The sequence below is a fragment of the Copadichromis virginalis genome, linkage group LG16 (assembly GCF_057382275.1).
Source record: "Copadichromis virginalis isolate Kocher_CV1m ecotype Utaka linkage group LG16, C_Virginalis_male_GT1.1, whole genome shotgun sequence".
Taxonomy (NCBI): Eukaryota; Metazoa; Chordata; class Actinopteri; order Cichliformes; family Cichlidae; genus Copadichromis; species Copadichromis virginalis.
Window position 1 is genome coordinate 24,986,347 of NC_140633.1, and position 16,509 is coordinate 25,002,855.

General features: G+C 39.2%; 1 protein-coding gene across 2 annotated transcripts in view; it reads right to left on the minus strand.

Moving 5' to 3' along the window:
- The window catches only part of ubr3 (ubiquitin protein ligase E3 component n-recognin 3), a 38,988-nt gene extending 22,479 nt beyond the window's left edge, over nucleotides 1-16,509 (minus strand). Inside the window, exons 1-25 of one of the 2 annotated variants that reach the window (XM_085434013.1) lie at nucleotides 16,014-16,509; nucleotides 14,503-14,642; nucleotides 14,067-14,219; nucleotides 13,721-13,876; nucleotides 13,325-13,365; nucleotides 13,027-13,093; nucleotides 12,813-12,943; nucleotides 11,334-11,562; nucleotides 10,289-10,468; nucleotides 9,327-9,460; nucleotides 9,127-9,213; nucleotides 8,979-9,044; nucleotides 8,796-8,885; nucleotides 8,462-8,590; nucleotides 8,197-8,249; nucleotides 7,971-8,104; nucleotides 6,583-6,668; nucleotides 6,332-6,473; nucleotides 5,053-5,149; nucleotides 4,026-4,167; nucleotides 3,606-3,710; nucleotides 3,316-3,486; nucleotides 2,681-2,713; nucleotides 1,442-1,887; nucleotides 122-210 (exon numbers count right to left, since the gene is read on the minus strand). In XM_085434013.1, coding sequence (XP_085290139.1) covers nucleotides 122-210; nucleotides 1,442-1,887; nucleotides 2,681-2,713; nucleotides 3,316-3,486; nucleotides 3,606-3,710; nucleotides 4,026-4,167; nucleotides 5,053-5,149; nucleotides 6,332-6,473; nucleotides 6,583-6,668; nucleotides 7,971-8,104; nucleotides 8,197-8,249; nucleotides 8,462-8,590; nucleotides 8,796-8,885; nucleotides 8,979-9,044; nucleotides 9,127-9,213; nucleotides 9,327-9,460; nucleotides 10,289-10,468; nucleotides 11,334-11,562; nucleotides 12,813-12,943; nucleotides 13,027-13,093; nucleotides 13,325-13,365; nucleotides 13,721-13,876; nucleotides 14,067-14,219; nucleotides 14,503-14,642; nucleotides 16,014-16,447 — 3,535 coding nt within the window. In that variant the 5' untranslated portion in view covers nucleotides 16,448-16,509. The remainder of the gene's footprint in view (nucleotides 1-121; nucleotides 211-1,441; nucleotides 1,888-2,680; nucleotides 2,714-3,315; nucleotides 3,487-3,605; nucleotides 3,711-4,025; nucleotides 4,168-5,052; nucleotides 5,150-6,331; nucleotides 6,474-6,582; nucleotides 6,669-7,970; nucleotides 8,105-8,196; nucleotides 8,250-8,461; nucleotides 8,591-8,795; nucleotides 8,886-8,978; nucleotides 9,045-9,126; nucleotides 9,214-9,326; nucleotides 9,461-10,288; nucleotides 10,469-11,333; nucleotides 11,563-12,812; nucleotides 12,944-13,026; nucleotides 13,094-13,324; nucleotides 13,366-13,720; nucleotides 13,877-14,066; nucleotides 14,220-14,502; nucleotides 14,643-16,013) is intronic. The other variant, XM_085434014.1, reaches the window with a different exon arrangement.

Here is a 16,509-nt window from a genome sequence, read left to right on the forward strand (position 1 = left end):
TGCTGCTGCTTTTCTGCAAACAGACTTTAGCTACATATCATATTTAAGAATTTTAAGCTCAGAAACTCTAAAATATACATAACAAGCTGGCAAAAAAGAAGATCAGTCAGCCTTTTCTTACCGACATCCATGGCTGTTTCCATGAAACTCTTCTGCCTAGAGGCAAATTCAGCAAGCAGTTTCTGCTGTCTCTCTCTAGCCCTTTGACGCCTGAAAGAAAGAAAAACAGAAATGTTTTGGTAGATATGAAGTAGTTTGTTTGATAGGTCACTGAGATCATAACCAAATAAATGCCATGTGTCTATATTTCCATATAATCTAATCAACTACTGAAAGAATTTGCTTTAATTCCCCCGATCAGATTGTTTTGAGGGAGATACAATCAGTCCTGTGATAAATGATTGTCCCTCATTTACAGAAACAGCAATTTCTGATGGAAAGTGTTGCATAATATGGTGATTTTTTTCTTCGTTTTAAGAGGATTTATTATTAGCGTTCCCCTTCGAATAAGTGATCCCTCAGTATTCTGTGGAAAAGCATGCCTATTGTGCAGAGCTTGCTTGATCACCCATAGCATGTGCATGTAACAGGGGCTATTTTCACACACACAGGATGTTTCTGATTTCAACAAGGCTGCGTTTTAAAATTTGGAAAAGCTGATTATTAAGCTAATCTCGTGGGTTTAGTTCTCACCAGTGCATACAAAGGCGAGAGCTGACTGTAAATTAAGTCCCTAATAAGAGGACATAAACAAATGCTGACAGGAGTGTCACAGCTCAATAGTTTCACTGATGGCTTAAGGGGTACCGACAACCAGACTGAAGAATGGCCTTCTTAGTTCTCACTGCCACTGCCTATATTGCTGTGTGACGGACACTGATCTAGTTCATGGGAACAGAAGAGGCTGTAACTTTAATTTTAGCTGTGGGGTGAAGCCAACCAACCCCAGAAGCAGACTGTTATCAAATCGCTATAAGCCGTTCCATCATCATTAAAGTAGGGGAAGGAGAGGACTAGTGGGTGAATGTGTGGTGAAAAGGCAAATCCTGCACATTTTAACTTTTCACACAGTCAATGGAGTGCATTTCCATTCAAGTACAAGATGTACAAAGCCAGCAGCAATAGAGCCACTATTTATGTGGATTTATATCGAATAAGAACATATGAAATCATTACATTAAAGCACACATTAAAGCGTATCTGCATCTTGCACATCTGGACCTCTAGTCAAGATAATTAGATTAAATAGTAAAGATCTCTTTATTTACACTCACATGTCTTATAAATGATAACAATACCATGACTTCAAAAGGTTCGATAAAGATCAATTATTGAATGCAATATCATAAAAACATAACAAAATACTACTCAACAGAAATTAAGAATAAAGTTAATGATGTAGCACGGAGGTGTGTAAATGAAAATCTGAAGTTATAATTACCTTTCTTCTTTGTCCATGGCTTTCTTGTCAGTGGGACTGTTCTTCTTTGGTGGTACTGGTGGACACACCTTTCCACAAATGTCCTGGATGCTACGCTTGATTTGGCAGCTGCGCGCGGCTGCCTTGGTGAGGATACGTTCAATGGCTGTTATGCCGTCTCCGTGAGCGAGGCGGTTCGACTCGATGTCCTCTAGCCAAGATGCCGAAAGAGAGTTCTGCTTAGACGACATCTTTTGGTGGAGCTTGATGAGGAGGGACAGCATGCTTTCACGGATCTCCAGGATCTCTGTGACCAGCTGCGGGGGCGTGCCTGGCGGAACCCAGCGTGTCGAGGAGCTCTTGGGCCTGACAGCCTGCGTGGCTTCAGTGGTGCTGCGATTGATTATCTCTTGGAACTTCCTTCTACGTTCTGCCACGAGACTGAACACCTGAGCTTCGCGAAGGTTCTAAGAAAGCATTGAAGGCAAACATTTCTTTACAAAAAGATGAAATATTTGGCCAATATAGTGAGACACCATTAGATCAAGAACCATAATCCATTATTTATCAATAAAAGTACAGGAATCTAGAAGAACACACATGAATAAATATTACATATCACACGTGAAGCTCACAATAAAGAGAAACATGACACAGCTCTTCAAATTTCACAATTTTTTTATGGAGCACCTAGACCATTTCCAATTATTAATATAACTAATAGTCTGGTCGACTTTGATGGATTGTAGGTCGGTGTCATTACCATATTCAGACGGGAACGTGCACGTAAAAGTCAAATAAAATGTTCATTATTTCAGCTGACATTTTATGAACACTGCAGCTGATAGCGCTGGGACAACCAGACTCCTAACGAAAATTCAAATACAAGCCATCTGAAGGATTGCCCTGACCTGACCTGACATAAAAAAAGCATCTGAGCTGCACTGTTAAATAAACATACATCATACAGCCCAGTCAAGGGAACATCAATCATTCTGACATGCGGTTAAAAAGCGTTTACCCCAAACCTGCATTACACACGTAATTAGTTTCAGCAGTCAAGAGGGAGGGGAACTGCTGAAGCATAGCATTACACACACATACACACACCATAACACAACAAGACAGAACTCCTTTGAAATGCATCAAAGAAACACATACAAGAGAAGTCTTTCAAAGTAGAGATAAAACAAAGGCTAATGCAGCTGATTGTTTCATTCGAGCATTAGTCTTTTCATAGAAATGAGTACAAACAGCTACCTCTCTCCAATTTCCTGAAAGACGCCTGGAGTTCTGTGGAACGAGTAAAGTAATCATGATATGAAAGTGGTGCATGAAGCAACCAGTAATGCAAGATGATAAATAAACCACATGTTTGACAGGACAGACCTAAAAGAAGAGTTACACCCTCACTTCCAGACCAATAGATCACTAAGGCCTACAATCAGTCAAAATCTGCTGTGATTTCTATTTAAGAAGACAAAGTTTTTAGAGAATAAATCTATATAGTGGCAACAAGCCAAAAACTATCCAGACCATCCAAAACCCCATCAACAAGAGAGAGACCTTCTTTAAGTGACTCTCAGCTACTTTTTTGATTTTATCTTGACAACAAACTCTTTATTCAGAGCATTTAGTTCCATGTAGGATCACCCCTAGTGGTGCGGTAAGATATATTCTGAATACAGCATCTGATGGGTAATTTTATTTATTTATTAAACACATTTTAAAAGCAGTAATGTTTTTAGAAAAAAATCCTGCTTTCTCATTCCTTTTCCATAGTTATGATGCAAGCTGGCAGTTAGCTTAGCACAGAGGATGGAAATAGGAATGTAACTCAAATTAATTTAAAGTTAATGCAAACAAGCACGGCCTGTCACCGAGTTTCCTTTTACCTGGCCATAAGAAGAAGCTTCGGTGCTGGTGCTGGGAGGTGCCTCTCTCTTTACCTCTGGAGCGGTCTCAGGAACCCGCACCCTGACAAAGTTGATGACATGGTGCAGATTGGAGAGGAGATTGGTGCCTGGGAACCAGCTGTCGTGACAGTGCTCCTCAATGCAAGGCTCCTAAACAAAAAAAAAGGAAGAAGACGACGACGACAATGACTCAGTGAGAAACTGGTTGGCACTAGGGGCCTAGACAGTGAGGAAAGTGGTTACAAGTTAAACCAAGCAAATTATCTTACCTCATCCTCCTTGTTGTCTTGAATCTGGTTGTCCAAACCCAGTTCAATCAGGTACAGCACCATGCACAGCACGTGTTCAGACATGTTCTGATGATCCATCCAGATCTAGAACATGATCAAACCATTAGCTTACCCCAGAGAACAAATAACACAAGGTTTAGTTGTCAATGTGTTTGCTTTTTTTAAGTTATTATGCATCCATAGATCAGCCTCTCATTACTGATACCAAGCCCTCAACTGGCCATCTGTCAATGAATTTGTATTCTTAATACATCTTGCCTGATCGATACTATGAAGATGATTATTTGGTGATGCGCCAATTTTCAGCACCAGTTGCAAACCAAGTCATACTACAAACTGCAAAGAGAGACGATGGATTTGGCTGTTTTATATGGCACTGGTAGTGGGTGAAAGACTCACCTTGTAAAGTAGAGTGAATATCACAATGTGCAGCGTCTTGCAGTGCAACAGCCTTATTAGACCTTTGTAACATGGGTGCAGAGGAGTCCTTTCCTTGTATGGTGGCCAGGGGTTGCCAGTGTGAATGCCAAACTGTTTCAAACTAGTGGACATCATCATCAAAAAGGAGGCGAGAAAACAAATCAAAAAAGCAATTACTAGCAATAATCAATTTTTATACTCATTACATACAAGTAATAATGAGAGAAGTCAGAGTTAGGTTGAGAGAAATAAGCGTTTGGGAAAGTGACACCGAATGCTGTTCAGAATAAATCACGAAAGATTTCAGTCTACACAACAGAAGAGCCGAGGGGCAGCACTCTATTAGTGATGATGGGATTATTATCACACGAGCCAGGGCGAGCCTGACATGTAATCCATCATATTCAAACAGTGTGAATGAGCAACATGAGGCTGGTATCAGACTCTGAAGGTGGCACAGGCAGCTTCAATATGTCTGAGAGAGAAATATGCTCTAGTTTCATCTGTACTGGACACAAAAACTGAAGCGAAAACTGAAAGCATGTACGTGAAAGAGGCGGATGAGTGATCCATCCATGAATTACAAAGGCTCTAACCAATTGCCATTTCAAACACAGAAACAGAGTGAGCCACTTTTAGTTTAATGAGTATTTTCAGAAGCCAGAAAGAAAATTAACCCCCAAAGTATCTCCTTCACCTCCACTGACATGTTTATCCTTGGAGACGTCTTCAGGACAATCAAAAAAAGAAAGACTTCCACAACTGCATTACAATTTAGCCTGAAATATTGAGCTCTCTCGACACCAATCTAATTGGAATCACTTCAACACCTAGCAGAGCTGACCTTTGTAATCATGTCCCTTCACCAGCAGAAAGAGAGACGACCTGATTTTTGTCATGACTGAACATGAAAACAGCAACAAAACTACTGCCGAGCAAAGGAAACATTTATACAGAGTTTAGAAGGTGACAGAAAATAGAAATGTGTGGGGAAAATCAAACTTACAATGCTGCATATCTGTCCATTGCGGACTGGACATCACGGCGATAGACTGTTCTGAGAACGACCATGATGGGGTCAAACTCTTTCTCCCACACTTCAGCTAGTGAAAAAAAGGAAGAGAAATGCTTTGCAATCTCAGGTACAAAGTGACACTGTTTCATGGTTTCCCTGTTTTTCACCTGTCACCATCATAAGTGGTGTAAGTCTGCCCCCAAGTGGTGCCCTGAGGACATAGATCTAGTGCAAAAGATTGAGCCCCATTCTTAACTATAACAGGGAGCGATCTAAAAAGCAATAGAATAGATTTAACATATGTTCGTTTTTAAGTGACAACATTTATTCTTTCCGTGAACTGGATAAGACAATTAGTTATTTCACAAGAATGCACCACCCATAATGTGTGTATATTACCTCATATGCTTCTTGCTGGAGAACAAAGTAAACTCCCTAGAAATCAGATATCAGCTTTGTGATTAAAATGACTGCTGTTGGTTTGAAAAACTATTTGCTGTAAGTTCTAGGCCATAAAACAAAAATAAGACAATATTTAAAAATATGATAAAAAAAATATATATTTTATCATAATTTCTATTCAAAGCTCAGCGACCAGCTCATTAGATCTAGTCTTAAAAAGCTCTTAAATATTACAGTCTTTTGGGGTGCTGATTTAGCTCACTGGGTTGAGCAGGCAACCCATTAGCTGCAAGTCTAAAGCACAGACCCAGGTTTGACTCTGTCCTGACGCCTGTGTCTCTTCCCCCTGGTCTTTCTCCCAGCTTTCCTGTGTTATCTTGGCGATCCTATCAAATAACAGCTAAAAAAGCCTCCAAAAATATATTAAAATATTACACGCATTCTTAAAGCTAATGTTACTGTTGGCCAGTGGAGGGCAGCAGACATATCTTCATGCTGCTCAGATGATGATGCTATCACCAAGCAGAAAGCCCTCAGCGAGGACATGAACCCAGAATTGTTAAAACCCACAAACAAGCCATGAACTAAACACCAGTTATTTGCAATGTTGTTTATTTCCGTCCCACTGTGACTACAACTGTTGATGAAAATTTTGTTTAGCTGCTGGTGGAAAAACGTCAAATAGATTCTTAGGTTTCATATTTTAACTAAACTACTTCTATAACAGTATCAACGACTGCGTGTAACGTCTGCCTTTACCATACCAGACACTTCTGTAAAATCTGTAACAACACTTTTATAAACATCTGTTACTTTTTTTTAAGATCTGTTAGGAAATCCTGCCTTCTCCTTCACGAGAATATCCTACCTTTGGGTGTGTACATGCCCTGCTGCATGGATCCTCCAGGCTCAAACACAGGTGCTTTGAAGTCGGCTACAGCAGAGAGCATATCCTCAAAACTACAGCTACCGGGTACAATGCCACTCTTTGGGTTGGGATTTTCAGGAATCTACGAAAAATCTCTTAAGGAAAAATAAAACATATATAAATACATATATGCTGTGGATAACTGAATACAGTTTCTCTTCAGAAAGTATTTGTTAATGACTGAAGGATACAAGGTCTAAGAGTGCGCTGTGCGTACGATCGTTCATGCACAACTGAGAGACCATTTCAGCCCGAAGGATCTCATCATCGGTCATCCCTGTCGGTGAAAATGAGAAGAAGAGTGTGAAGGCAAACTGACAGTGAGGGGATCTGACTTTCACCAGTACAGAAACTTGACAAAATAGGAGAAATGGCTGACAATATGTAATCTTAAAAATTTTAGTGCTGGCTGTCTTGGCAATAACCAAGCCAGAGGTGGTTACAGGCCACAGAGTTACAGAGTGGGGAAACAAAAGAAACTTTTTGTTTTAATAAAGGAATCAGGCAGTGCTGTTTGCTGCCCACATCATGAGTCAGCAAACCACAGCGAGTCGGTTACCTCGCTATGGTAACTGACCGGCTGAAACCCAGAGCCACTGACCACTGTCACGATTTGTAGATGCTTTTCTGATTGAGTGCAGCAGTAAATCGTAATCTCACTGACAAACATGTTACATTTCATGCCACTGGAGAAGATATGCTCACAATTTGTGTTTCAGGAGCTAAATACTTTTTTAACCTAAAGCCACTATACTGGTATTTTTTTTTCCTGGGAGCTTACAAAGTTTATAAAAGTACAAGTGTATCACTGAAGCACAGGCTCAATCACCAGTTGGTTACATCTTTCTGAGACCGTAATGAAACAGACATTTAATTTTATGTCTTAAATAAATGAATAATTAGGAACAACTTACAGGTCTATTCTTTCAATAAATTCAAAATGATCTATGAAAAAACTTCAAGATTGCCACTTTAAACACCAGTAAGAGCTCAGTTTTGAGGTTTGGCAAGATAATTATGAACTGAGGAGTTTTTTTTTTAAAAAACAGACTGTGACCACTATCTCTTTAACATAATGCAGTTTTGTAATGCAGTGTTCTGTAATATGGATGAATAAGTCAGCAGAACATCTGAAAGCACTATCTCCCTAGGGAGAAATTGTATCACAGTTATATTTCAATATATGCAAAGAGAGGAGTGTCAATGTAGGCCTTTTGCGTCAGAGTATAATTTACAAAGTCCTTGGTTATCTCCATGAACAAATACTAGAAATAGTTCAAATGACATTTTCAGCCAAGTAAAGGACTTCATTGGAGAGTTTTACGTGAAAAAGTCACTTCTTATTGTAATACAGCAAAGAAAAACACTCCTGGGATGAGTGCCAAATACAGGAAAACTGCACCAGCAAAGAGAAACAATGGTTACATGAACTCGTGCCAACAGCGACACGACCTACCAGCTATCAACACCTCGCAGAGCCTCAGCAAATGATTTATTAGCTCTAGGGTAACTCTATATACCGTAAGGTAGTTTGCTACTCTGATAAAGATGCTGCACAGCCCTCTGCTGTACCACTCACCCAAATGAATGCGAAGGCTTGTTAGTATGACCAGAAAGGTAAGTGCTCCTTCTAGCATTGGTCTCTCTTGCTCAGAGTCCAACACGGCATTCTGATGCTGAGACGCCATGGTCAACAGGTCGACTACTTTAAACCTGCATCAGAGGACAGTTTATAAACCAGATGTTACCCATCTGCAAATGTTAAATGTTTTATGTAGCATAATATTATCAGAAATATAGCTTACCTCTCAAAAACACTTGAGATAAAGTAGTCAGGGTCTAGTCTTGATGCACAAACCTTCAATAATAAAAGAGAGAAAGCAGACTTAAAAACTAAATTGAAATTATAAAAGAAATACACACACACACACACACACACACACACACACACACACACACACACACACACACACACACACACACACACACACACACACACACACACACACACACACACACACACACACACACACACACAGCAAGTATTGTCTGTGAAGCAGGAGTCCTCACCTGCAGCAGATAGATGTCAGGATCAATCATGGAGTTGCAGAAGTGTGACTGCACGTAAGTCATAGCCTGTCCCTTAATCTGCAGTCCATTCCTCACCCACATGTTGCTGTGGATTTCTGACAGGCACGCCTACAGTCACATAGAACAAAGTGTTAATTGAGTGAGGAGTCTCTGCAGACCAGTGTTAGACGTGGTAGGCTGGAATCACTTAACCTTCTCCTAACCTGAAGCCACGTAGTCTGCAAATACTTTTACTTGTTACAATAAGTGCATGGACACAGATGTGCATTAGACATGCAGGTAAAACCAAATCTATTGTCTTCCACTGTTATACCTGGATCTGGAGTGGATGCACCATGATCTTCATCAACATCTCTTGGTCAGGAAGGAGGCTGTCCAGATCCAGTCCTTGGCATTTTACAGCCTGGGGATTTTGAACCAAACAATCAACTTTAAAAACACATAAACACAGACACCAAAGAGAATAGACTGTGCACTAAAAGATGAGGTGGCATACCTTACTGAGGAACATGGCGTAGTAGCGGTGGAGTGGCAGGTGAAATGTCACTTGATTCGGAGCAGGCTATGACAGATATACAGACATTTATGTGAAACAGGGGAGGGAAAATATTACTTGTACATACGGCAGTTTGCCATTAATATACCTCATCAATGAAGCCAATGGCATCAAACCAGATCTGCAAGGTCTCCAGACAGTATCGAACCACAGTTTTAGTGTATTCTTGTGTTTCCTGGTAACACATAAAATCAGATGTAAAAAATTTGATATAGTATTATGTAGTAAGTGATTGCAGCTTGAGGTGCTTATAACGCATGTTCCATTAATCCTGTGAGTGAGACTTACTTTGACTTTGCAGTGTGTTAAGAGACCCCACATTGGTTGTGCACAGGCCTCAAGCTCTGCTGCGAATGCTGCATAGTACGTCTGAGACTCAAATTCCACATGTTCATTCAACTCCCGCTTATTCAGATTCATACCTATGACAGCAGCAGAATGGTTATAACCTGTTATGCACAACTTCTCAATGCACATAAAAAGTTTAAAATACAAGTCTGCGTTTTTAAAATTCAACATTTCCCCTCATATTTATATGTAACCTAATAAAATGTCAACAAGTATGTGAATTACAAAACTCTCTATTGAATGTGTCAGTTTGTGGCTCGCATGGATACAGGGTAATAGTGACACTGTCCTCATAGCGTCAGCAAGAGGATACTCAGGCCCACTATACAAGGGTGAGCGTTATTTTTAGGATTGTGGTAGAGTGCAGTAAAAAGCCAGCAGCACCAACCACAATTCAAATCCAGTGATAAAGAATCTATCGCACCACAACTCTGCTTTTTGGTTGAACTATTTAAAAGGAGGGCAACAAATCTCCTTCTGAATAAGCCCAGAAGTTTAAATAAATCTGCAGGAACACGCTTTTAAATCAAGCGTTGTGTTTGACTTGACTGACTGAATAACAAAAACTAGATCTATTACACTGATATCCATGTGGTTTGATATCTCTGAACCCACCATACCAACAATAGATGGGATACAAGCATTGTCTGAAATTAATTTTCTGAGTCACAGATGAAAATACTCACTAGCCTCACACTGACTATAATAACAAAATCACTTTTGTGGTGTAAGTACATTTGTTTGAGTACATTTCATTGGGATAACATAGCATTAATTTAACAAAGGAGGCTAGGGGAAAATTTGAAGCTTTTTTCTTTAAATCAAGAATTAATTAATACAAGCCTCAATCTAATCCAGTGATCTTAAAGTGTAAGTAAGTGTAAGAAAGTAATAGGACTTACCTTGGAAAAACGACACAAAGCTCATCCACAGCATCAACAATGCGTGGTCTTCCAGGAACTTTTTCGCTACACTTTGGTGTGAGAGGATGTTAATGAAATCACTAACTAGGGGCCAGTAGGTGTTGTTCTTCAATAGTGCTTCACTGCAGTTCACCACAACATGCCGATTGTTCTCTTCATCTAAAAAAGAAAGACAGCGAGACAGGAAACACTGACAATTGGAATCAAATCGTATTTAGGAATCTACAAGAAAATAAACATAAAGAAATACATAGACATGGGTCAATGTGTTATTTAAATCAACACCTGGCTGTTATTATAACACTGCCAACAATGATGAGTGCAGCATTAAAAAAGGAGTCTATGCCAGTGCTACTGCTCAGCCTCCTAGTAGATACCTATGGTATCAATTTCAAACTCCTAGGTGACTTCCTTCTCAAGTTACCGCATTTGCAAAATTTTCAGAAAACTTGACCTCCGACCTTAACCTTGAGGTCTAGGTCACTGAGATTCAAACTTGTCTAACAACTATGGTATTAATTTTAAACTCGCCATGTTCTCACGTCATCGCACCCACAAACTTGGGTGCCCACGTCATCCACTCACCCAACAGGTAAAGATTCAAGCTCATTTTACTTGGAGCCAGCAATGAAATGAAACATCTGTGCAGGCTATACAAGCACCAAGAATGATTAAAAACATAGGGCAAAATTAGCAGCTGTTCTTTGTTCTTTAGGAAGCATTTATATTTAATTATTGCTTTAGAAAACTCAGTGGCTTCATGTAACAGATTTGCACAATTAGACATAAAAAAGGCAGCTAATGCCATCCATTATTTGTGTCATGATGGATCTTTTGACCAGGTGCATATAAAACCATTTAAATCCAAATTTCAGTTTTATTAATAAGTTCAAGACAAAAATATCAACAATGAATAACCTGGAAAATACCATTTAAAAAAAGAAAACAAAAAAAACCTTCTCATGTTTAATAATACAACCCGAGTGAGCATTTATCAAAATAGTGAGAAAACTGGCCGACTTACCCTGAAGCTCACTTTTAATAAGGCAACTCTCCATCATGTAGAGGAGGACTGTGACCATGATGTCCAGCAGCTGACACTCCTCTGTGACATGTCGAGCCAGCTCCTCGTTGCTGAACAGCTGCACACTAATGTGAACGATGCGGTTGGACATCGTATCCGACTCGTGGCTTTTCATCAGCGTTTTCATGATGAAAGCGTAATGTTGGACAAATGTTTTTGTAAAGGTGATCTGCCAGAGAGAAAGACAAGAAGCCCATAACACGATTAAGGCTTGCCTTCAAAAACTCATACATACTGAGCTTTTTTAAGCCCAGTTTGATATTGAAAAGGCATGATGAAAAGGCAATGCATGAATCCCAAAGCACAGAAGGTAAGATTCTTATATTAAACACAGGAAACATAATTTCAAATATGTGCATGTAATCCCAGCTCAAGCTTTAAACAACTGAAACATTCCAATTTCAGGCTGTGTATGGTGTAACTGGGACCAGATATCCATAATACGGTTATTTCAGGCTGTGACCACACTTCTCTGGTGTTCAAACCTTCTGTTTACGAAGGGCAACCAATCAGAAGAAAGCTGGCTTTAACGGAGGAGGAAGGAGGGGAGGAAGTTGCACCAAGGTCTAAGCTCAAAAAGGATTTTTTTCCTGTAAATCATTTACTAGAGTAGTTTTGCAAGGACAAAAATACTGAGATGCAATAAGAATTTAATAAACCATCTATTTAAAAAAAAAAAAAAAAAAAAAGTCTGAAATGTCTTGTGCGATTTCAACAATGCGTCAGTTGTTCCACATTCAGTTGCTGTAAACTCATAAAGAAACACCACTGTTGTAAACGTGTGGGTGCAGGTCCTTGGCTTAACAATACCACTTTGGTATCATGCAGCAGGTTGTGGTTAATGCGTTCGTCAGCAAGAAGATGATGACGATAATTCCCATCTCTAATTTGTTCTCAATGACATGCAAACAGCTTTCTGGTGCAGAACGAAGCCAAATGAAATGACACCCTTTGGAGGCCTTTGTGGACCACTTTTAGCCTGTGAGCTGTATAACTGCTCCTGGTCTGCACCATGTCATAGGAAGGAATCCTTTAACCTCCAAGGACCTGGCGTCCACATATGTGGACATCACATTTCAGGTCCTTGTAGACCAAAATACTTAATTTTTCTGAGAGCCTGATATCCACTTACAAGGACATTATACTGCTACTGTTCTATCGAAATTTTAAACGAATATCCTCATATGTGGCTCTTATTTTTCTAAGAAACAAAAATCAGGTAAAAAAAAAAAAAGAAGCTGGTAATTCTTTGTTTTTACATTCATCGGGTCCCAATATGCCCAAATATCAAAGAGAAATTAAAAATGCATGCCGTGGAAGAGTTTGGGTCTTAGGAGGTTAAAATTAAGATCAGACAGGCATCTGAAAGGTGGTATGCGGCATTCATTTTTGCACATGAAAAATTGGAAAAGAAAATACCTTGTAATCTTGATCTGGCAACATGTTTAATAAGAAGGTGACCATCTTCTGAGGAAACTCGTATTTTATTGTCCAAAACAGCAACTCTTCCAGGAAGCATTTATGCTTCAGAGATTCAATAATACAAGGGTCTGAGGACAATAAAGAGACATAATGAATACACAGTTCAGCTCAGTTCAGACATTATAGTGTGAATGCCTTTCTTTTCATGCACCTTTGGTACTGCTACTCAGCTTAACCCTCTTCCTCTGACCAACAGACTGTCCTCCATCTTGATCCTCCTTGGAAGAAAACACAAAACAACATAAATTTCAAGAAGTCTGCAAATTTTCATTAAGGCATCAACTGAGCATTTTTTGACTGAGCATAAATTAGAAACAACATTAATGTTGCACAGGTCAGTGATATGGCTTTACCAGTTTTATAAAAAGAGGAATTAAAAAAACGTATTACTTAAAATAACACACATTCATTATCAGGTCAGTGTCATTTTAAGCATTAGTTTAACATACCTCTTTACATTGCTCGTCTGGACTCCCTGGTCCGCTGTTTCCTAACAAAACAAATGGACTAATTACTATTTAGCAACAGTTAGAACATATGTCACCTGTTATTATAGCACCAACAAACTTATTTATGAAATGTTTGGTCTCTTATTCACTGTACGTGCATTTATTTATACATTTTTAAAAAGTACTGCATGTGTAATATATATAAAACTTGGTAGAAAAAGAATCTAATATACGTTTATAGGAATGTGGACTCGTTTACAATACTAAAATGTATTCAAATAAAAATAATAATTAATAACAAATGGAGAGTATTATGATTTTTTTCTTTTTATCTTAAAGATGTGAAGCAGATGGATGATTATTGAAAGAAAAAAAAAAAAAAACATGTCATCTTACCTAACAGGACCATCGCGCCTGCACCTCCTTCAGCCCCAACACCAACATCAGCAGCAGCACTCTGGCCTTTTTCCTCCACTGATACCAGACCTGAATTCTTCAGTGCTGACAAATACTTGTCATAGTTCTTCTTAGCATACAAATTCTCCTCTTGGCCTGCAACAGTTAAGCAGTGAGCAAGAAAACCTTCTAATTTCTTTTTTTTTTTTTGGTTCACATATATCAAGTAAAATATTTTTCACAATTAGTACATTGCTGACCTAAAATTACAAAAAAAAAAAAAAAAAAAAAAAAATCAGTGGTAATGCTCTGTTAATTGAGCCCAAACCCTAAGCTGGATATTTACCCATGCTCAGCTCCTTGAATGCCTGCTGATTGGTCAAGATTTTTGTCAGCACAGTCCTCATTGCTCCTCCCATCTTTGTAAGCTCCTCAAGGAAGGAGATCTGAGGCTCCAGCTGTTGCAGGACTTTCTGTAGATCTCTCTCAGTTGAGGTGTCTGGTAAAATAGGATAAGAGATGCGAGACCCGTGAGACCCAGCACTCAGTGAAAGTAACTCTACGTGTAAATAGTTGTATAACACTTGTATAAGGCTTGCACAGCAGCTCATGTTTTCCATCTTATATAATATCATATCAGATGTAAACCACTGAAGTTAAAGCGAATGAAAGTGTCTGGTGTTGTACCTTTAATTGGTGACAACCACACATTAAAGTTACAGGTTCAGTTTACGTTGGTTAATAAGTATTGTACTTCATGTGTCTGTTATGACTGTTTTCACCTGGTTCAACATATCCATCTCTCAGATACTGTATGATACACAGGATAAAGCGGGGAAGAACCATCTCAGACATCAAGAGCAGGTCTCTGGGAATTAAGGGGATATTTTCCCCAGTTCTCAACCGATGCCTTCGACAAAACCTGTCAGGGGAAAGGAAATGTTTTTTTAAAACAGTGTCACACAGAAAGGTACATTTGACCGCTCCTGCTGTTCCTTCATGTGCACTAAAAGAAGATAAAGTTGGTCAAGAAACTGTTAGCATGTTTTAATTATCAGGTAGAAATTGAGTACAATTTGCATTCAGCTTCTGAAACAGCCCAGAGGTCTGAGCAGAAGAGTTTTCCTTTTGGTTTATTTCATGAATATATTGTTGTGATATTTACTGGATTGGGCTTTGGGTAATAATGGTTGATTGAAGTGGGAACTAAAGGGTTATTCACAGCAGCCCACACACTACCACACCTCTTTCTCATACATCATTAAATATCCATACACAAATTTTATGAGCTAATGAATCAGTATGACACAAAAACATAGTCTAACATATGAATAATTTGTTATTGAAGATCATAAGACTGTAATATTTTTTTTAAAAAATGATCATCTGTTCATAACACTTAGAATTATATATCTACATTCATATAATCTGTTTATAGAGATTTCATAATCTGTAAATAACGCATGTAAAGTGCATTACTGCTCAATTCCACATATTTACAACCCTGATATATACATCACATATTTATAAAGATGTAGTCCAATCTTACTCTTTACATCATCCAAAATGACATACGTTTCTATATAATTTATGCACAAGTATGTATATGTTCACATATGTATTAGTATGTGTGTGTGTGTGTCAGTATAAGTACACTTTATGCACCATTTGAGGGACAATAACTATAATTTCGTTATGCTTACTTAATAGCAGTAAAGACTCTTGCATGCTGAATCTCTATATAGGTTTTTACTCAGTTACCCAGTATTTTGCTTTCCACGTAACAAACTAAATTATCATCTCATGATAATCAGGCCAACTCTGGAAGCAGGCTAATAGTTTACTACATTATTTTATCTAAACCGCGAGTGGAAATTAAGTTTTATGATTAGGAGGAAACTGTAATCAAGAACAGAGATATGATGTTGAGTCAGAGAGTAACAGAGACAGTCGCTGTTTAAACATTAAGATAAAATGATGACACTTACTTAACGATCATTCAGACTTTGACAGCAGAAAAGAGACCACACCATATCTAAAGAGCCACAGACAGAGGTACACGGAAACCTGTAGCTACACCTCCCAGTATGATCGTTGGAGTTTAGCTAGCTTAGGTAACCCTTAGCCCGTGGGTTGTATTTATAAATGACAGGAGTATCGCTAGATTGAAAAATGTTGTCCGCCTGCAACAGCATCTCATAAATTTATATGGAAACTGTCATTGACAACACACATGAGAAAATGTCACTGGCTGCGCCGGTTAGCATAGCCGGGTTAGCTAGCTCGGACTTACCCACTCTCTCGCATGACATTACTGTCTCCACAGTCACAGGCCCCACCAGCCTGGCTCCGGAACATGTTGAAATCATGGCCCGTGTGGTCTCCGTTATTGAAGCACTCAGCACATAACGACATGCACGGAGAGATGCCACAGGTCCGGCATCGATATGCCACGAAATTAGCCGTCCAAACCAAGCCGCACAGAGTCGCGTTGTCATAGGAGCGCACCGTTTTGCAGAACTCATCGAAACCTTCGCCTCCTGCAATCAGACATTTACACCAGTCAAGAGCTTCTCCGTCCGCCGCTGGTTTTTCGGGATTCAGTACAGCGTCAAGAAGCTCCTGTAGTTGCCGGACTCCGGAGCTATTGTCAGTCCGGTTTAAGTCTGCCTTCAAGTGGGCGGCAGTGGCTTTCTTGTCCCGGCGTAGCAGCGACGCCGCCATCATGCACTCTGGCTTGTTGTCCACAAATTTATTTTTGTTGTCTTGTTTCCATGTTCTCGGGTTTT